The sequence below is a fragment of the Ctenopharyngodon idella genome, chromosome 7, assembly GCF_019924925.1.
Source record: "Ctenopharyngodon idella isolate HZGC_01 chromosome 7, HZGC01, whole genome shotgun sequence".
NCBI classification, from domain to species: domain Eukaryota; kingdom Metazoa; phylum Chordata; class Actinopteri; order Cypriniformes; family Xenocyprididae; genus Ctenopharyngodon; species Ctenopharyngodon idella.
This window is the reverse complement of record NC_067226.1, coordinates 25,826,478-25,849,674: the sequence shown is the minus strand read 5'-3', so window position 1 is coordinate 25,849,674 and position 23,197 is coordinate 25,826,478. Positions and strand designations below refer to the sequence as shown.

The 23,197-nt window shown below is 36.8% G+C and overlaps 1 protein-coding gene across 2 annotated transcripts; it reads right to left on the bottom strand.

Annotated features, from left to right (window-relative positions):
* Window positions 1-451: 451 nt before the first annotated feature.
* On the bottom strand, window positions 452-21,956 carry coro1b (coronin, actin binding protein, 1B). Of its 2 annotated transcripts, XM_051899903.1 has the most exons (12): window positions 21,818-21,916; window positions 21,501-21,548; window positions 18,833-19,038; window positions 18,623-18,745; window positions 16,543-16,672; window positions 14,778-14,959; window positions 13,268-13,387; window positions 11,937-12,041; window positions 9,878-10,023; window positions 8,619-8,676; window positions 5,214-5,519; window positions 452-1,919 (listed from the first exon to the last, which is right to left on the bottom strand). In XM_051899903.1, exons 3-12 carry the CDS (start codon window positions 19,034-19,036, stop codon window positions 1,797-1,799), a joined length of 1,497 nt encoding a protein of 498 aa, XP_051755863.1. In that variant the 5' UTR covers window positions 19,037-19,038; window positions 21,501-21,548; window positions 21,818-21,916; the 3' UTR covers window positions 452-1,796. The 2 variants fall into 2 exon arrangements, with proteins under 2 accessions (XP_051755863.1, XP_051755862.1); XM_051899902.1 differs by having other exon boundaries at window positions 21,501-21,956.
* Window positions 21,957-23,197: the final 1,241 nt, after the last annotated feature.

Here is a 23,197-nt window from a genome sequence, read left to right as displayed (position 1 = left end):
AAGGCTTGATGCCTATTATGTCAGTGTGATCTTTATACAACATCACAAAATCTGTGTAACGATCACATTTAAAAAAATAAATATGAACGTTCTCAGTTCTTACAATTAAGAAGGGCCACAGTCAAAATCTAGATCAAATACACAAGACATTTTCCTCAAGTATAGCTGGTCAAATATTCCTTAAATCAGCTTTTTTTTATGTCACTGCACATGCCTTTTCAGTTTCAATTCAATTTTTATTAGCCTTGACTACTTCCTAATTTCCAAAATAGTCAGGATATGTGCGCTCTTATACAGAAAAGAATCACTGTCTGGCACTGCTAAGCTAGTCACTTTCATATCTAAAATTAGCACCAAAAAGTTTGTTTTAACCTCAATCACATGCCAGCTGGTACAATCTGTAAGTGATTGTAATGCGATGAAAAATAAAAACCAAATGATACACAGTAGATATGGCTGAATGTAATTTATTAAAAAGAACAGATTAAGTTAGCACTTAAGTTTTAAGTAAATGGGTACTTAGATCATGTACAACATATACAACAGATAAAGCTAGACATTAAATCATTCACAGAGGAGGATGAGTCGACCCTCGGTTTGAGTCATCCCTGATTGTAGTGCCAATGATTACAAACTAAAAATAAAACATACAAAAACACCACCATCTAAACCTCTAAATCAATGTCACATTCTACTATTATTTTTCATATTCAATCAAACAGGAATGAAGCACAATTATTCCTCAAGAGGTGCAGGATGAATCTTAACAATCCTGCCAAGAACTTGTCCAGGTCACTCCAAATCAAATCAATTTTTTTAAATGTTTATAAATAATTTTCATGACAATTAAGCACATTTTGCATTATAATAATGCAAAAAAAAAAAAAAAAAAAAGTAGTATTTGATGTAGTGTCTTAAATTTATTCTGATTTAAATGTTAAAAAAAAAAAAAAAAAGTTTCACAGCATGTTTTTAGTGTAATATGGTAAAATGATTACTGTGTTACAGTAATGGGAATATAATGAAAATCAGTTGTAAAATTACAATATGCAGAACATGTGCTTAAAAAATAAATGTTGAAAACATCAAAAAATAATTTCTTATTATGCTTTTGATTTGGGGGTGAAATGTGACCAGGACAACTTTCATCCTAGAAGATCTGCATCTGTATTTTCATGTCTGAAACTTTTGTTCTACAAGCAAATGTTTCTTCATTATACTGATAGCTTACAAATTCCTTCAACACCAAGTACAGTTTCTATCACAAGCTACACACATGAAACTCTAACAACGTCCAAAATCAATGCTACAAGTGTTAAGACATATAATGGAAGAAAGAAACTCAAGAACAGTGCTGGTCAAAGTATAAGCACCATCAAAGTTTAGCGGAAGAAAGGAATTAATTCAGCATGTTGGATTATTACATGTTTCATGCTTCAAAAAGTAGAAGCATTCATAAAAGCTGTCTTAATGCATGCTACAAGAGATTATCAAGTCTGCTTTTCATTTAAAGTTTGCATGTTTATGCAAATATTGACCCAACCAAATTCTGACTTCAAAGTCTGTAGTTAGCAGTAAGTACCTGATGTAACAGCCCTATTAAAAGCAGAACATGAGCAGCATTTAGGATATTATATATCAGTGCATCAATAACCAAAGTGTACCAATAAAGCTCAAGCTCAATTAATTCTTTGTATCACTATGTCACAGTAATGGAACTACATTTCCCATAACCCTTCAGTGAAGCTTTTTTAATGTGGGTAAGGCTATGTGTTGTGATATGTTTGTAGTTTCCTTTACACTTCTCCATCCTCAATTCGGGCGAGTTGTCTTTCCAGTACATCGATCCTGTGACCCTGAGCCAGCACCAGAGCACGCAAAGCCCGCACCTCCGTCAGAATATCAGAAAGTTGGTCCTCCTGTGCAAGAAAAACAAAAAAACAAAAATGGGAACAACGTCTACTTTGACCCTCAAACGCTGTAGTTGTAGCTGAAGCCTGGAAGAGTTTGGTTCGTGTTGTTGACATGTCTGTTTTCTGTGCTAGAAAGCAAATCCACTTTGCATGGACTTCAAAAGGATGAGGACTAGGGCTCGAATTGATATGGCAAAACCGACGCCATCGTTATTGTACATATCACTGTGTATCAAGCGCTGAGGAAGATCTGGAGCTGAAATTCAGATATGGTAATGGCCGTTTCGTTTCTGACAGGCGCTATAAGTGGTACACCAATCACAACACATTGGACCATCTGACCAAATCAGAGCAGAGTAACTGAAGAGAGACTGAATCCTTGATTGAAACCATTTCAGACACTAAAAATATTGTAGAAGAGCTCCAAACCAAATTAGGAACCTTTAAAACAGTGTAATAGGGGTGTTGTGCTGAATTTTTAAAAGCCATTTGTGTTGCTCTTATTTATGCCCCTGTACGCAAACAGGGACACATTGAATATTATTGGGAAACCCGCCACAGCAATTATCAATCTGTCCACCATTTTGTTTGGTCGGAACCAAAGTTTACACGACTGCGTTCTCTGGAATCCTCTCAAGCGGGGGACCTATACATTCCAATAGAGTACCTCAGGGATGACGTGTTTTTGTAGGCCAACCCGGAAGTTAGCGGCACACGGGTTCCCTCGATCAAAAGCCAATGCATTTTTCCCATAAACTTTTGGAAAATCACAAAAAATAAGCTCAAAATAAGTTATGACACTTACACGTTTTGTCTATCAAGATAATCTTTACAAGTTACCACAACATTTATACATTTTGAAGCCTAAATAAAGTTGTTAGATATAAAAAGCTAACAGTAAACGGACTACAGCACACCATGGTCGTGGATCAACGTCACCACCACCAAGCTTCCTCAAACTTTATTTAGAAAACAACTTTATTTAAAAACATGCTCGCTGATTATGATCTGCGCTGTGTATGAATACTTATCCACTTTTTCATGAGAAATGCTGTCCAAATGTCCTGTCTCATGATGACATCTAAAGTCCCCGCCAAAGGAAGTAGTCCCTTTTAGCAATTTGTTAGCAACCGCCGTTTTTAAGACACAATAAAGTTCACAAGCGGGTTTTAACCGGTGTGGTTGATGTCATAGATCAAAACGTGAAAATATTTAGAGGCTTTGTTAACCACAGACCTTATTTCAGGCGATTTAGCAAAAACCCATTCAAAAAACCCATTGACTTTGGGGCGATGGAACCGGAAGTCCTAAAATACTAACTCGCTTCTGGGTTTTGCCTACAAAAACATGTCATCCCTGAGGTACTCTATTGGTTGCCGCCGAACCGCGTCATAGCTCATTTCCATAAAGTTGACCTGACTTCAACTTTCCTCAATGCCCACACCGTCCAAGACGCGCCACAGACTCCCATTGAAAATGAATGACTTCCGGTTACTTTGACGCTCTTGCTGGTAGCGGTCTGAACACACAGTTAAGCAATCAGGTAGCGACTTCAATGAGGGGGGTAATAATTTGGCAGAGGGTCGAAATTCAGCACAACAGGGGCACTTTAACAAACTGGTAAGTTGGAACTGAATGCCTTAAATCAGGCACAGAGTAGTGTGGTAAGATTACATTTATCTGGCTGAATTATTGAGATTGAAAGAGAGAGAAAGAGAGAGAGAGATGTGTGTGTGGATGACTGTATCTATGTAGCGTATCTCTCTACTAACAATGAAGCTCTGAGTTTAATTACCGGTACTTCAAAAACAATGATGCAATCACTATTTGAAGATGAAGAAATCACAATCGAGTATTCTGACAGACCATGGTGTAAATCTTAGAACTTGATTCTGATTGGCTGGATGGTGTGCGTTCAAATCGTGTAATGCACAGGTAGTTCCAGTCAGTTTAATCACTGGATGGGGTCGAGAGGGCAGGGGTAGGGTGGCCGGAGAGAAGAAGTTTAGAGACTTCTTCCTCTGTGTCTGTTTGTTATGAGTTCCTGGATGTGTGAAACTGAGAACTAACTGCTGACATAGTAGTTGTTTTGTTTGTGAAGTAATTAGCAAAATCGTCAGCTGTTAAAGAGGTGGTGGAGGGGGGCAGAAGAGAATTGAATGTTTAAGAGTTTGCGTGTGTCTGAAGCGCTGTTGATCTTACTGTGGAAAAAGGAAGTTTTGGCAGAAAGTGATCCTTGGCTGAGAACGAGGAGAGCAAAGGCCGATACATACTGAGGTCAGCGAAATCATTTGATTTGCGCCATTCTCTCTGCTGCCCTGAGTTCGGCATTTTTTTGCCTTTATGTCCCTTTGGGGTCTACTAGAATAGGTTTTCATGCTTGAATGTTAAAAAAACACATAATTGTTCAAATATTTGACATTGTTGCAGCACCTCTCTTCCCAGTCTGTCAGTATCACTCTGTTTAGTCTCTGTCTCTATGAAGATCAGGGTTGCCAGGTCTGTGCAACGAAAGTAGCCCAATGGCCATTCAAAAGTAGGCCAAAAATAGCCCAATGCGATTTTCGGGTGGGCAAATTCTCCACTGAATTTGTACGTCTCGGGGGTGTTGTGGGGGTGTTGGAGCACTGAAATTGTAGGTACGGGGGGGGAAATCAACCCGCAGAAAAAAATGTTTACCCACGGCAAAAAAAAAAAAAAAAAAGTAGCCCAATTCCGTGGGAAAACCACGGACTTGGCAACACTGATGAAGATCCTCCTTCCAATGGTGCAATGTGCTCTGACTGGTCAGCTGGTCTAGTGTGTTGCGATTGGTCAACCGCTTTGAGTGTGTTTGGAAATGTCATACTCCTTACCATAACCGCGAGTTTTAACACACTACTAACTCAACTCAAGCAGGCCTTGTCCCCTTTAGTTTGCACATGCCTTGGGCGGGAATGATTTAAATGAGTATTGTGACTTGTTCGTTTCCAGAAAAAAAACTCAAGACTACAATGGAGGCATTTCAGGGAGTTCAGAAACAGTGCGCACAGACATAGAGAGTAACTCCCTTTGGAGTGACTTTGTGCTTGGTAACTTTTTTCATGCTCAAACAGCAACATTACACAGTAAAGTTGAAAATGTAAGAGCATAATAGAACCCCTTTAAAATTGTGTAATACACATCTAGCCATGGATTATTCCTTACACACACACACACACACATATACATATATATATACGTAATATATATATATATATATATATATATATATATATATATGTGTGTGTGTGTATTATAAAATGTCAAACTGTCAATCACCTCTTTCTTTACTCTCTCTATCCCATCTACATCCCTTCCTCCTCGTCCGTGGCCCAACCCCTCACTTTCCATCTCAACCGCCATAGGGTTTGCAGGCGCAGTAGTGCTGGTGGGACTAGTGTTGGTCTGAGAGAGCAGTTTGGGTCGACCCCGCAGTGTGCCGCATTTGGATGGAGGGGCCGTGTAGCCTCCGCTGAGAGAAACAAGGATTGGAGGGGCATCTTGTCCTGCTATCCAATCTTCCGCCAATAGAGCAGGTTCTAATCCCGCTGTATCTGGGTACAGATCCCCTTGAAACAGGTCAGACTGATTGTGGGTGGGGGAAAAAAAGGAGTTTAATTTAGAGAGATGCAGTTTGAGAAATATGTCAAATGAATAGTTTGCAAATGGGCAGTTAAAATGTTTTTTCTTACTTCCTCTTTCACAGAGACACAAAGACTCCAAAAATACAGCAGTGGGGCATTACCAAGAATTTATAAAATACCACAAAATGCTAATAATGGTAAATTTATTCACCCTCTTGTTGTTCTTTCTTCTGAAGAACACAAAAGAGAATATTTTGAAGAATGTTGGGAACCAAAATTTTTTGGTTAACTTTCAGTTACGACACGAATTCCCAGAAATGTTGGGATGTTTTTTAAATTTGAATAAAATGAAAACTGAAAGTCTTTCAAATCACATGAGCCAATATTTTATTCACAATAGAACAGATAACATAACAAACAGAGAAATTTTACACTTTTACCCACTAAATGAGCTCATTTCAAATTTGATGCCTGCTACAGGTCTCAAAAAAGTTGGCACGGGGGCAACAAATGGCTGAAAAAGCAAGAAATTTTGAAAAGATTCAGCTGGGAGAACATCTAGCAACTAATTAAGTTAATTGATATCAGGTCTGTAACATGGTTAGCTATAAAAGGGATGTCTTAGAAAGGCAGAGTCTCTCAGAGGTAAAGATGGACAGACTCTCTCCAATCTGTGAAAGAGTACATAAAAAGATTGTGTAAGACTTTAAAAACAATGTTCCTCAACGTCAAATTGCAAAGGCTTTGCCAATCTCGTCATCTACAGTGCATAACATCATCAAAAGATTCATAGAAACTGGAGAAATCTCTGTGCGCAAGGGACAAGGCCGAAGACCTTTATTGGATGCCCGTGGTCTTCGGGCCCTCAGACGACACTGCATCACTCATCGGCATGATTGTGTTCATGACATTACTAAATGGGCCCAGGAATACTTCCAGAAACCACTGTCGGTAAACACAATCCGCCGTGCCATCTGCAGATGCCAACTAAAGCTCTATCATGCAAAAAGGAAGCCATATGTGAACATGGTCCAGAAGCACCGTCGTGTCCTGTGGGCCAAGGCTCATTTAAAATTGACTGTTTCAAAGTAGAAAAGTGTTCTATGGTCAGATGAGTCCAAATTTGACATTCTTGTTGGAAATCACGGACGCCATGTCCTCCGGGCTAAAGAGGAGGGAGACCTTCCAGCGTGTCATCAGCGTTCAGTTCAAAAGCCAGCATCTCTGATGATATGGGGGTGCATAAGTGCATACGGTATGGGCAGATGGCATGTTTTGGACGACATCTATTTTGTGTATTTCAGCAGGACAATGCAAAACCACATACTGCAGCTATTACAACAGCATGGGTTCATCGTAGAAGAGTCTGGGTGCTGAACTGGCCTGCCTGCAGTCCAGATCTTTCACCTATAGAGAACTTTTGGCGCATAATTAAATGAAAAATATGACAAAGATGACCACAAACTCTTCAGCAGCTGGAAACCTATATCAGGCAAGAATGGGATCAAATTCCAACACCAAAACTCCAGAAACTCATAACCTCGATGCCCAGACATCTTCACACTGTTTTGAAAAGAAGAGGAGATGCTACACCATGGTAAACATGCCCCCGTCCCAACTATTTTGAGACCCCTCTCAGGCTTCAAATTTGAAACAAGCTAATTTTATGCATAAAATTTTTACATTTCTCAGTTTAAACATTTGTTATGTTATCTATGTTCTATTGTGAATAAAATATTGGCTCATGTGATTTGAAAGTCTTTTAGTTTTCATTTTATTCAAATTTAAAAAAAAAATCCCAACATTTCCAGAATTCGGGTTGTAACTGGTAACTCATTGTTGACAAAAAAAACAAACAAAAAAACATATTAGCTGCGTCTTATTTCAGAGGCTGCATCCTCCGGAGGTCTCATTTAAGAAAAGTAACCGTTACATTGCAAAGTAAGAAAGAAATCACAAGTATTTTACTAAATGTTTTTAAGAAATTAAGTATTTTACACCTCACGAGGAATAACAGTCAATTTTATTACAATTACTTTTCTTAAATAAGACATCCTTAATGATGTATGCAGCCTACAATAAATTCAATAAAGTACCTACCTTCAAATGCGACCTCCGGAGGAAGCAGCCTCCGAAATGAGATGCAGCTAATGAGTCATTTCTCAAAATTTCTCCTTTTATGTTCCAAATAATAAAGTAAGTCAAACAGGTATTGAATGACATGAGGTTGAGAAAATTATGATATAATTTTTATTTTTGGGTGAAGTATCTCTTAAAATACAGTAAAGTATGGGAAGTGTGACACTTGTTTATTTTTACAAACTGAGCAAATTCATTTTCTGCAGTAACTGACAGCATTTGTAAATTTCCTTAGTACCCATAAAAACCCTTTAAATAATTATTAAGCTCTAAATTGTCTAATGTCTATTTTTATTAATGAGTGACACAAATAAATATTACACATATTTTACACATTTACTTTGTTCAGTTTTGTCAAAATTTGTAATTTAAAAAAAAAAAAAAAAAAAAATCAAATGAGATTTCTACTCTGAAGTATTATGATAGATTAGTGTTTGAAGTAATGGTGTAACTGAAGGGAAAAAAAACTGTATTACTTAAAAAAAATACATTTTTTAAACACCAGCCAGCATATTTGGGTCTGCCTGGTGCTTTGCTTTAAAACAGAGTATTTTGCCTCAATATAAGTCTAAATGAGCATATCATTATCATTTAAACATACTTTGTTTTTTTGTAACAAATTGCAGTCAATATGGCTGATAGCTGCCTTACAATGAGGAGAAACCCAAGCATCACTGTGCAGTTATTCACCTACACACAAGGCAAGAGAGTATTTACAAAATTGTATTTTTCAGAGAACTTCCTGTCACACTCTAAACTTTCCAAGCTTTCAAAGCATTTCAAACAGAAATTCAACACTTCTATCAGAACAAAGTTCTACTCAAAGCTCTTGTAGACGACAAAATGGAATAACTAGCAAATAGTGGTCAGAAGTTACTTAGTAACTTTCCTTTCCGTCTCGCTGTAAACACAGATTCAAAACTGAACGCGTGGTCACTCTTAACATGCAGACTGAACCTACCTTCCGTGGCACAGTCATAGATATGGGCTCAACCTTTCTCTCATGAAGTTTATAGAACCTGTTGGAATAAGATGAAGAAAATGGAGATAAATGCAAGCACCTGAGAGAGATGCTGTATCAGAATCGGTGCAGGTGTGAACTGATCAGTGCTTCTCAGTCAAATGAAAATGAAAGAGAAAGATTTTTAGCAAATACTAAATTTTTACAGTTTGTTACTCACACAAAGTTACTGTACAGTTTCAAAACATTTAGAATTATATTGCATGAGTGTTAAAATTCTCTTATGGTTCTTTTTGTCATTTTTGAAGCTTGAAAGCCACTTATCACTATACTTATGTTATATGGAAGACAATATTTGCATGAAGTATACACTACCGTTCTTAAGTTTGGGGTGAGTATGAGGTTTTTTTTTGTTTGTTTGTTTTTTGGAAAGAATACTTCTATTCAGTAAGGGCACATTAATTTATTATAAAAGTGACAGTAAAGACATTTATATTTTAAGAAGAAAAAGATTTCAAATAAATGCTGTTCTTTTGAATTTTCTATTCATTAAAGAATCCTGAAAAAAATATGTATCATGGTTTCCTCAAAAACATTAAGCAGCACAACTGTTTTCAATATTGATAATAATAATACATTTTTCTTGAGCAGCAAATGAGCATATTAGAATGACTTCTGAAGGATCATGTGACACTGAAGACTGGAATAATGATGCTGAAAATTCAGCTTTGCATCACAGGAATAAATTACATTTGAAAATATATACAGCATATATTACATTAAAACTTATTTTAAATTGTAACGATTTCACAATATTAATGTTTTTACTGTATTTTTAATCAATTAAATGCAGTCTTGGTGAGCACAAGAGACTCAAATATATTTTTATAAACTTATCAACCCCAATTTTTTTAGTTCCAGTGTATGTTGCAGCGTAAATATTATTCAAATTTCTTTCCGTGTTCCTTGGAAGAAAGAATGGAATCACATGAGCGTGAAAAATCATTTTCATTTTCATTCTTTTGATTCCCATTTGCTCAGTTTTATACTTCTTGGTCAAACACCCCAGACAAATAACCAGTCAAACAGCTTTGGCAAAACACTAAAGTTGGAGTTGGAGTTGCCACTCAAATGTTTTCAGAGATTCATTAAGGCAAATGAAATGCAATCAAATACATACCCAAATGGGATTAAATTGAAAGAACCAGAAAATCGAAGAATGACAGTGTCTTAAAGTCACACAGTAGTTCAGTTCATACCTTGCTATTTCACACTTGTTGACATCTACTCCTCGTTTGCTTAGGAAACCAGCACCTCTCTGTGGCTCCTTACTGCTGTACAGACTCAGGAAATGAACAAAGGGTGACTCATCTGTCACCTCAAAGTAACGAATGGTACAGTCGCCCTGTGAGAGAGAGACAGTCATAGACAGCTGAACTAGAGCTTATTGACTACATTGGATTTCAATTCAATTCACATTTATTTGTATAGTGGTTTTCACAATACATATCATTTCAAATCAGCTTTACAGAAAATCCATGTTTCTACATTACAGTTTAGAGTAATCTGTGATCAGAGGTGACTGTGTCCACATAATGTCCATATGTCACATGTACAGTTCTAAGATAATACAAATATCATGTATTCATTTAGGCAGAAACAATGATCTCATTGAAGCATTTATTACAAGTTGTGATCATGATGATCACAATATATAGAAAATTTGGCAGTGGTCAATTACCAGTTCTACTTTTATTACATGGGTCTCATGTACCATGGTATGCATCAAAGTACCAAAGTATTAAAGGGTTAGTTCACCCAAAAATGAAAATAATGTCATTTATTACTCACCCTCATGCCGTTCTACACCCGTAAGACCTTCGTTCATCTTCGGAACGCAAATTAAGATATTTTTGTTGAAATCCGATGGCTCAGTGAGGCCTCCATAGCCAGCAATGACATTTCCTCTCTCAAGATCCATTAATGTACTAAAAACATATTTAAATCAGTTCATGTGAGTACAGTGGTTCAATATTATTATTATAAAGCGACGAGAATATTTTTGGTGTGCCAAAAAAACAAAATAACGACTTATATATAGTATATAGTGATGGCCAATTTCAAAACACTGTTTCAGGAAGCTTTGGAGCATAATGAATCAGCGTGTCAAATCAGCGTGTCAAATCAGCGTGTCGAATCAGCGTGTCGAATCAGCGTGTTGAATCAGCGTGTTGAATCAGCGTGTTGAATCAGCGGTTCGGAGCGCCAAAGTCATGTGATTTCAGCAGTTTGGCGGTTTGACACGCGATCCGAATCATGATTCAATACGCTGATTCATAACGCTCCGAAGCTTCATGAAGCAGTTTTTTTAAATTGGCCATCACTATATAAGTCGTTATTTAGTTTTTTTTGGCGCACCAAAAATATTCTCGTCGCTTTATAATATTAATATTGAACCACTGTACTCACATGAACTGATTTAAATATGTAGTATTTAAATATTTAGTACCTTTATGGATCTTGAGAGAGGAAATGTCTGGCTTTGCTGGCTATGCAGGCCTCACTGAGCCATCGGATTTCAAGAAAAATATCTTAATTTGTGTTCCGAAGATGAACGAAGGTCTTACGGGTGTGGAACGGCATGAGGGCGAGTAATAAATGACATTATTTTCATTTTTGGGTGAACTAACCCTTTAACATCTGATACCATCACTGTACCATTTACCACCACCTTTGCTTACAGAATGAACTACCGTTCAAAAGTTTGGTGTTAGTAAGATTTGTTTTTTGTTTTGTTTTTTCTGAAAGAAATAAATACTTTTGTGCATTCAAATTTATCAGAAGTGCCAGTGAAGATTTACAGTGTGACAAATTCTATTTATCAAAGAATCATGAAAAAAAATGTATCACGGTTTCAGCAAATCAGCATGTTAGAATGATTTATGAAGACACTGAAGGCTGGAGTAATGATGCTGAAAATTCAGCTTTGACAACACAGGAATAAATTACACTTTAAAATACATTCAAATAGGAAACAGTTATTTGAAATTGTAATAATATTTCACAGTATTACTGTTTTTCTGTATTCTTTGATCAAATAAGCCTCTGGGAGCATTAGGGATTTCTTTCAAAAACCTTAGACTCCAAACTTTTGAATGGTAGCATATTATATATGTTTACTGTATGTAAAGAAAAATACCCCAGGCAGTGATTGGACACATTTTCTGTAAACAGCACAGCATATATCTATGTTAAAGCAGCTAGTGAAACCTGTTATGCAGCAGTTAAAGTTGATAGGGTAAAGCTGCGTAATCCTACCTTGCCGCACAAGTAAACCATGTTGGTGTCCGGGTCATAGAATGGAAGCAGAACTCCGTTACTGGTGTCCATTTCCTGTGTAACCATTGGCTCAGAGAGATCTTTCTGTAATGCACAGACAGACAGAACAGGTTATCAAAACATATCAATAATTGAACCAAACAGGCAACATCTGAACTAAGACAGAAATATTAGAACGATCAATCTGATTGATTCTCTATATAGATGATGTCATGTCTCAAGATTATTTATTATTGATGCATGTGTCCTGGAGCCAGATGCATAAACATAGCTGCTAAGTTAAAGGCACAATATGTAAGATATTTAGATTAAAATATCCATAAACCACTAGGACAATATTATATATTTTGTTGACTTGTGTACTTACATTATCCCAAATGTTTCCAAGAGAAATCCAGAGAAATAAGCAATTTTAACCAGGACACAGGCCGTGTCCATGCGTCGCCTATCAATGACATCGTACCCACGTTAACCTCGATTTTATTTACACTTTAATATATTATGTGTTTTATTAGACAGGTGAGCAACTGTTTGGATTTAGCTCAACACAGTAAGTCTTATTGTTTAAATCTCATTTTATTGATTTACCGCGAGTACCATGTTTTACCATGCCTAATATCGATCTAGCTTACTGCAGTGTGCAACAAGTGTCTCATAGTAGCCGCCGAGTGAATGCACAGAGTAGCATTATAACAACTTTCAACACACAAACGTATCTAATATGATAAAACAGCGCTGTGTTACCCCACATACGCTTGACCGGAAGAAGCGGAAGCGGTCGTCTGTGGCATAATAAAAGCTCCACTGCTCTCAAGCTGTGTGTACTTGTCTCTCATTACTAATCACTCCAGCGGCCTCGATCTGCTTCAAAGGCTTTCAGCCGCATCCTGCTTCATACTACAGTAATGTTAATAAATCTTTTATACATTAGCTCATCCATTAATATGATTTCTGCCCGAGCCCTGTCAGATTCTTCTCCACCAGCTGTAGACGTGAAGACAACACCTCCCATGATTCCGTGAAATCAAGGCGTCATCAAGCTACGTTTTGAATAAGCGACCTCTAGTGGCGAAAATTACATATTGTGCCTTTAAGGCTGTAGCTGCATCCCAATTCAGAGGCCGCATCTTTCGAAGGGCGCATTCGAAGGCCTACTGCATCACAGCGGCACGGCAAAGGCTGTCCCAATTTGAAGACTCCTTTAAATGCAGCCTTGAAATGCGTCCTTCAGTTCCCAGGCAATGAAGGATACAACAGATGGTTCTTGCTGACCAATGAGCCAATGTTTTTCCACTACAAAATGCTCTTACTGTGTCCCAGAGGGCAAGCTGTCTCTCACTCATGCGACTGAAGCCGGTTGTCAGGATTTTCCCATCAGCCAGAAAGACAGCCCTCATTGGCCTAGTGCCCTCGTGAGCCTTCTCCCGCACCTGTGACATCGTAAAATGACAACAAAAATCACATATCTGTGCAAAAACACTGAAATGAAAACACTGACACATTCCTAAGTGACCTGATGCAGAATACAAGGACAGCTTCAGGGCAAAGCCTAAGCTAACTTTCAAGTTTAGAGGCAGCCACAAAACTGTTTTTCTTCTTCTTCTCTTTTTATTGACTTTTTAAAATGTTAATTCATTAATATTCTATTCATACATAATTCAACATCACTAACAAGTCTGTCATATCTCAGAACTGCAGTGACAGACCAGTGGTTATGTAATGCTAATCTTCCAATGAATATGAATGTTGTTTTCACATTATTAAAACAATTAATTAAAAAGATCATGCAAATGTTCTATTTTATTAGATTTCACATCAGCTGAATCACTGTACATCCACAGGAACATCACACGTTCTAAAAGATCATCGTGGACATGTCCCATCCAGCACACAACAGCTGCTGCCCTCATGTAGACGCCTGAGATCGCTAACAGCAGAAACATCCAGAATAAAGAGCAGCTGCTCAATAAACATTCTTAGAATAATCCTATTAGTCCTCAGGTGCACTTAATGTCCATGTTTACAATGTACACCTGACCTAATAGGAATTGAGTGGTGCAGGTATGACGTCACTTTGTAGGCCAACCGGCAGTTAGCATCACACTGGTTCCTTCGACAAAAACCCCATTGGCTTTTGGATTATCACAAAAAAATAAGCTCTGTGATCAACAAAAGTTTATGATACTTACACGTTTTGTCAATCAAGATAAAAACCCATTGACTCTGGGACGATGGAACCGGAAGTGTTAAAATGCTAACTTGTTTCCACGTTTTGGCCTACAAAAATGCATCATACCTGCGCCACTCTATATTCTATCACATTGAAATCACCTGTATCTTCACTACCGTTCAAAAGTTTTGGGGTCAGTAACATTGTTTTTGAAATAAATTATTCAGCAAGGATGCATTAAAATTGATCAAAGGTGACAGTAAACACATTTATAATGTTAAAAAAGATTTCCACAAAAATATTAATCAGCACAACATTGATAATAATAAAAAATGTTCCTTGAGCAGCAAATCAGTATATGAGAATAATTCTGAAGGATCACTGGAAACTGCTAAAATATCAGCTTTGCATTTTAAAATATATTACAATAGAAAACAGTTATATTAAATTGTAATAATATTTCACTACATTAATGTTGTTATTGTATTTTTGATCAAATAAATGCAGCCTTGGTGAGCAGACGAGACTTCTTTCCAAACAATCTTACCGACCCCAAACTTTTGAATCTATCTGTGCCACATTCCTTAACAAAATCCCGGTTGGGAAACCCTGATGCAGGAATTTGAGGATGCAGGAACAAACGGACTGACCTTAAGGACAGTTCCACGCCGGGGATCAATGACTCGTAAGGCTTTGTCTTTACAGGTGGTGCACAGGATGTTGCCCTCTCGGTTCCAGCTCACGCTGTATATCAGGTCTGGATGGGCATCACTCAGCTGGTAAATCAGCTCCCCGGTGCCCACATCCCACACACAGATGACATTATCACATCCTAGAACATGGACAAACAAGATCAAAGGGTTACACTTTAATTCAATGGTCCACTTTAGACATTCGACTCACTAGGGTTGTCAAACGTACCAGTACCGCTAAAAAAAAAAAAAAAAGTGGATAGTACCAGCATTTCTGCAATACCGGTAGTACAGAGTACCGGCAGGTATATTCGGTACCCACTAATAGAAGCTGCTTTCGCTCTTGTTTGTGTTTGCTTGAGCACTCTGAGCATCAAAGGTTTCTATTTGCAGCGTGTTTTTACAAGCATTGAGCATTGCAGCAAATCACAATCATATCTGTTGAGCGCGTGAACGCAGTGGCCAATCAGAGGTGCTAATCAGTAGATTCCATATAACACAGCTGAAAATGCATGAGGTTTGTTTAGTTCAATGCGAGCCGTATGCTCGCGAATCTTTTCAGTATAACCAACAAAGTGTGAATACAATGTAAATAAGAGATTCACTGTACAATCAAGAAAGCTTTTTTTTTTATTATAATGGGAGTTTTCGTGAGAATCTGAATAAAAGTTTAGTTTTTCATGCTGCTCAGTACACTGCAAAGTTCCTGGATTGGCAACAATATTAAATGAGTCGTTGAATAGGAAACTGTGATGACTGACAGTGATAAACAACGGACGAGACAAAACAGGACAACATTTTTTAAAGTACTTAATTCAACAGTTTTTGCTCTGGTATGGAAATTGGTACTGAGACATGTCAACTAACTCTCATCAGAGTATTAGTAGACTGTAGTAGACTGGTTAGGTTTAGGTGTTAGGGTTCAGGTTAGCAGACATGTAGTTGCAAAGTTACTTAAAGATAATATAATGTCTGTTATGGGATCATCAAGATAAAATGGTAGGAGATATTAAGCAGACAGTCTACTAATACTCCAACTGGTAGTTGACATGTAGTTGCAAAGTTACTTATAGTTAGTAGACTGTCTAAAATGGACCACCAAAATAAAGTGTTACCAATCAAAGATGGCCAGAAGGTCAGCAAAAAAAACATCTTACCAGTTTAAAAGCTAAGCTTTGCATCTCAGATATTTACATGTTAATGCAAATCAAAGCGCCTTCCTTTGTCAAGTCTTTAAATCAATCTGTGCATGAAGCAGTTCAGTTTTAAATCAGAGATTTATTTATGTTACTTGTACAAGTGTAGATGTGTATACATACTGTATATCAGTTATTTCTTAAAAACAATATATTGACTTCTAAAACCACTTTTTGCAATCCCTATTCATTTATCTGCCTCAATAGTGTAATGTCTTCTATTATCTTCATTTGGTGGCTTTTCTCAACAAATATTTACATATGCAATAAATTAAGATTTATTTACAGAATCAGCCTATCATGCAATTCATTTTTAATCGATTGACAGCTCTATTGTCTTTTCAATACTTTGAAGGTGCACAAAACCATCAAACAACTCCAACATCCAAAATTAGGGCATGATGAAAGATATGATGCAGGTTTAAGACACCAGAATTAGAGCACATGTCAGAAATAGAGTGTGCCAGAACAGACTTAATCCAAGCACTGTGAGCTGCAAAGTATATATAGACAAAGGAAGAGCTTACCTGCAGTCAACAGGATATTGAGAGCAGAAGGGTGCCAAGCTAGGATGCCCACTCTTTTACTGTGGCCCTCGAGAGTCACAACAGCTTCAGACAAGGGAGATGTAAGACCTCCGTCAGGAATTTGCCAAATCTGTTATGCAAAAACACAGTGCATCTCTTTTTAGATACACAAGTTAATCTTCAGTGTCACATAATCCTTCAGAAGTCATTCTAATATGCTGATTTGCTGCTCAAGAAACATTTCTTATTATTATCAATGTTGAAAACAGATGTGCTGCTTAATATTTTTGTGGAAACTGTGATACACTACCATTCCAAATTTTGGGGTAATTAAGACTAAAAGAAGAGAAAATAATACATTTATTCAGCAATGGCATATTAAATTGATCAAAAAGACACTAATATTGTTAAGAAAGATTTCTATTTTAAATATGTGCTGTTCTTTTAAACTTTTTATTATTAAATAAAATTTTAATTAAAATCCAAATAAGCATATTAGAATGATTTCTGAAGCATCATGTGACCCTCAAGACTGGAATAATGGCTGCTGAAAAATCAGTTTTGCATCACAGGAATAAAATAAAAAGAAATAATAATATAATATAAATATATTATAAATAAATATACTATATTATATTGCATTAAAAATACTCAAATCAATTAAATTAAAGAATCCTGAAAAAAATGTATCACGATTTCTTAAAAATATTAAGCAGCAAAAACATTTCCAACATTGATAATAATAAGAACCATTTTGGAGTTAGGCTTTCTGAAGGCTCATGTGACACTAAAGACTGTAGTAATGATGCTGAAAATTCAGCTTTAACATTACAGGAATAAATTACATTTTAAAGGGACCTATTGTGCAAAATTCACTTTAAGAAGGTGTTTGAACACAGATGTGTGTCCACAGTGTGTGTAAACAACCAGCCTATAATGGTAAAAAAAATAAAATAAAATAAATCATAAACAGTCTTTTCAAACGCGTGGTTCTAGATTTACATAAGAGTAGGGAAAGCCTCGCCCATGACTGTTGATGATCTGCCCTATAAGCATAGATAGCGCCCTGAGAGAGCCGCAGCAGTCTGCCATTTCATTTCTTCACTGTAGCAGCTGGAGATGACAATGTCTGCACCAAAAAACATTACAAATGTTCTGTTATTGCATGTACCAAAGAATATAAGAGTTTCTGTAGACTGCCGGCATCTGAGCCACTGAGGAAACCGTGATTGAACTTCATTTATGAAGTAAATGTGCCGAAGGAAGTCAGTAAAGTGTTATATATTTGCTCAAATCATTTTATGCAGGATGGCTTCACAAACGAGGGTCAGTTCAACGCTGGATTTGGACAAAAGATTAACCTGACTGTTCATGCTAGTCAATGAGTTGAATCCACTTAACTACAACAACTACATACATTTATCCACTAACTATTCAGAAATGTCCAGTTGCATTCTAAAAGTTGTAACTTCTTCCTGAGTCTCTCCATCAGTGTCCAACTCCGGTTTGAACAATGTAAGGCTGAACACTGCTACTGACCATCGTCATTTTGGCTGTGTGAGATTCTCCAGTTTTGTTGTTGTTAAGTATCCAAATCATGAGCTGTTAAAGCTCCACCCTCTTCAGGAAAGGGGGCCGGGAGCAGCAGCTCATTTGAATTTAAAGGGACACACACAAAAATGGTGTGTTTTTGCTCACAACCACATAGGGGCAATTTTGACAAGCTATAATAAATGATCTGTGGGGTATTTTGAGCTGAAACTTCACAGACACATTCTGGGGACACAATACATAAAAAAATGAATTATTCCAAACTTTTGATTGGTAATATACATATATTAATAACTGTTTGGTTCAAAAACACCATTTCAAGTTATATAGAAAAGGCTGAAATATAATTAAATAAATATTGAAAAACATACCCAACACTTTTTATTCAACAAAATGACAATATTTACGTATGTGTATGTGAAGCCCCAGGGATGTTATCTTCATGTCTTCATGCAATGAATATTCATAAGACACCTTATTCACCATTCATAAATGAGGTGTAGGTTTTGTTGAAGGGAATAAAGCAAACCTTGACAGTGCAGTCCTCTGAGGCACTGGCAATAACGTTGTCATCATGTGGGCACCACTGCACATCCAGCACTGGAGCGGCGTGTCCGCACACAGTCGGGGTGTTCTGGTCCACTCTACCACTCTAGTGGTAAGAGAAATAGCCAGCTGTAAATCCTCAAGGCACATTAAAGGCATTAATTTGCATATCGCAGAGACAGTGCATGCCAACCTTGGCGAGCGGAAACACAAGAAAGGCTCCGCCTCCTCCAGCCTCAATGACAACAGCAATGAACTTCGGATTGGCAGCACACAGCGGACCGTCCCATGTCACGCGTGATACTCTGACATCATCAAGGCAATGCTCAGCCTTCCAAGCCTGGGCGAACACATGCCTGAACTTACTCTGCCTGACAACACCTCTCCTGAAGGACATGACTGTGGGCAGAATAGTGGAAAACACAGTTAGTAGATATCATTAATTGAATAAACCAATCATGGAATAGTTTTATATGAACATTACATGAAGCACAAATAAATTGTTAACAAATCATAACATAAGTAAAAATTAACATAATGGAAAGCAAACGAACCACTGCAATTAAATGCAGGAAAAAGACCGATCACATTTCAATATGCAAATAATACTGGAATGACATCAATAAGTCGATTAAGTAAACTTTAATCTTAAAGGGGAATCAAATTTGCCTTGATCTTTTGACATATAAGAGGTCTTGGTACCATTAAAACATCTTGCAAGTTTCAGAGATTAAAACATCCTCCTCATTAAAAACAAATCATTTATTCAATCAAGCGCCAAAAACGGATTGTTTTGATACTGCGGGAACTGTGACGTCACACAGGCAAATACATTTGCATATGCCTTCCTCCAGAGTAAGACATTGACAAATAGTTCTACAACAGCGCACCACAGGCCCCGCCCATTGGCGTTCAATCGCTTAACGGCTAACATTTGCTTTCTCTGGATGTGAGCGTTGCGTCGCGACAAAAGCAACTATAATCCATTATAATTACTGACGCTGTCTACACTTGATAGTATACAGATGTGTATTCAGTTTTTGACATACTCCACTCACTTGACAACAGGACAAATGGAAGAGTGAAAGAACATTCGCTTGTTTACACAGCTCGTTTGTCTGTACAGACTTCAGAAGGATCCCAGCATCAGAAACATGCATGGTTTATTTTAATGCCGAAAGATGAAGCAGTCAGCTGTATTAGATCTGACAATGCTGGTCTGTAAATGCCGGTTTTATACGGATAATGTTTTCAAAACACAAACTCATGTGCAATATAGGGTTAGCACTGAATTAATTCATTAAAAAAAACAATATAATACCATTTTTTCTATGCTGAAACTGATGTCTAAAGACCAGAGAGGCTAATGGGATATAATGCTGATATGTAAGGAGACTGGGACTAATGGTCACACTTTATATTCACATTTGTTGTTCTGTTTCTGTATAGTTCAGAAATTCCAGTTTAGGAACATACTTCAAAGTTTTTACAAAAAAAAAAAAAAAAAAAAAGCTATTGAAAATTACATAATTATTGTCTGACAAAAAAAAGATGTTCATCGAACATATGTTCGCAAACTAGCCTTATAGGATTTTAAACAAAATTTAAGTAGTAAAAATATGATGAAAAATCCATGTAACAGCAAAGAAGATAACACCGTAATACCAACCACAATTTTGGTTTGGATTTGGATATAGATATATATATATATATATAAATACCCTGGTCTGTATTTGGACATAATCTCAAAATTGTTACCAATTAATATAATCTATCACATAAAATGTGATATCTACTTTTTCAGTTCTGTTGACCTTTAGGTTATTAGGTCAGATACGCTTAAGTATTGAGGTAAAAGTGAGAGCTCCTCCTGTCCAATGCAACTCTAGAAGCCTGCAGCTCTCACGTGTCTGTGACTGTGTGGGGATGAAAATGACACAGCTCAAGTCACAAACCACAAACTATCAACATTTAAGGTCTGATGTTCGGTTACCTTACATTACACATTCACATTCTAATGAGATATATTGACTAAATATTTGGACAAATTAACCCTCCTGAAACACTTTTTGCCTTTACTGTGAAAAAATAGAATCAATTGAGACATGCCAAAAAGTAAAACTACCCGTAAACATCTCACTATAAATGGCTTACAACTTTGTAAATCCTAAAGCTCTGACATGTGAACTGTGGTCTAAAGGTTGCTTTCCAGGAATGAGTTTTCATGGGACATTCCTGTGCATCTTTTCCCAATATTCAAAAGTCTCATTAAAGTTGTATAAGTAGTTTCACATAATCTTTATTATGTCTTTAAATAAATAAGCTATTGTTTTAAATTTTTATTATTCTTATTCTTATTATTATTATTAATGCAGGAATGTTAAAATGGTCTGTGAAAAGTCATTTAATGTTTTGGAGTATAGGATATTGCAGTGGCTTGAGAACAAGTCCATCAGGAAGAAGAAGAAAAAAAAAAAGAATACTTGGTTTCACGTTAACGAACTGGGAGACATCTTTCAACACCTCATGAACTGTTTGAAGCCATTAATATTGAGTGGAAAACTTCTTCCTGTTAAAAGCGGTCTGCAAGTTTACCCACAAGGCTTAAACATTTACAAAAAAACAAAGGGGAAGGCTATTTCTTGATAAGTTACTTTATGTACAGTAAAAGACCATTGAAAGACCACCAAATATTTTGCCATTTTTGGCTTGGCCTTTTTTTTTTTTTGCCCAGGAGATGTGTTATGGGGCTGTTACATTAAATCAAGGGGCCGTGAACGCACAAATGCGGGTGACAAAACACACAAATGTAACCACAAAAATGGGCTAATGACATATGAGCTGGTTGCATTCATTCGTACCTCTGTTTGGGGGTTTCCTTCTTCTTTATGTTCTTCCCTTTTCCCTTTCTTATAAAAAAAAAAAAAAAAAACCCTGCCAAAATTATTAAAGCTATTCCGGGTAGAAAAATATTATCTATATAAATGCAGTGCTCTATATAAACTACACTAATCCTTTGAGTGTGTTGTTATCGCCGGGATATTCTGCATGATCAGGTGGAACAAATATACCCAGTCAATTTTTGAAGGCATCGACAAATTAATCCATATTATTAGGGAAAATAAATGCACAACTATATGTTTTCAAAATATAAACAAAGCTGAAAAGAATACTGTACAGTTCAGGAAGTTAATATAAATCAGGAAGAACGTCGACACCGGTGAAGGAGAAAAGATGATGGGTGGTAAATTCCTTAGCGAATGTGCCTAGAATTAAAAGCAACGATGTGTGAAACTCGCCATGGTGAGCAGTCAACAAAATGGACGTTGATACGCCTTTTTGACGAAATAAAAGTCCCCTTCTGAGCGCTTTGTGACCATTTAAGATAACCTAATGAACAACGCACTAGAATAGGGTTAATCAATGCCTATGTCTATATGTTCTCCACTTCATAAACACTATTTTTTTTGTGTGTGTGACGGGAAACTGTAGGCAAAAAAGTATATTCATACTAATTAAATAAATCATTTCCAAGGCGTAAACTTTTTATTCCATCTTCTTCCACTTTTAAAGGAAGTTTTGGTAAATATGAGGGATCACTTAAATTGCAATGTAGTGCTATGCAGAATGACAGTGGCGTAAAATGAATTTTAATACCATGTGATTGAAAGTCAGATCTAAATTCAAAATAAAAGTCCTAAGTTTCATGCACTAACAGCCAAGCATCGTGATGGAAAATACCATACTCAGGCAAGTGGTACTCACTGCAGAGTCAAATGTCAAAAGTCCAGCTCCACCTCTCTGGACGTCTAATGGGGTGGGGATAAAAACTTGCATAAAAACACCTTTTACAAACCCATTGTAAATGTTTTATTGAAAGTAAAATCTATGAAATGCAATTAACTAATCATCTAATGAGATTAAATATCAAGTGTATGTATAATATGTGTTCTTTTATCAATTTTCAGGGCTTGTTTTGTTTGTTCCATGGATGGCTCAGCTAAACAAGCCAATAAGAGGCTATTAGCTACTGTTATTCCTTTTAATTATACTAACTGTATCATTAAAATATCTACAGATGTATAAAACAGATCAGAGATCAGGTGAAAATCATATACACTTGTTCAATGGTTGGCTGCTGGGGTACAGTACAGCTTACTGAAACGTTTAATGTAATCGCTCAATCAATAGTGTTTCAACCGTGGATAAAACAACTTAGTATATGTAACATAACCAAGGGTGCACATAATTGGTGCGCAGGTGCGCATGCGTGGTAAAAATAAATGATGCGTATTAGAAAACGTGGAGGGAAGCGCTTTAAGTACCAACATTTTTGGGGACAGGGACACGTTTACTTACAGGAGTAGGATTTTTTTCCATCTCTGGTAAGATAGCAATCATAATGATAATTGTGTTCATTAATTATTAGGTGTGCAACGGATCGCAGTTGATCCGTGATCGTATACGGACCAGGCCCCGCGGTTCGGCATGCATGTGATTCGCGGATTAACTGCTAAGTTTAACCATCATAATGTTAAAGTTTATCATTTGGACGTGT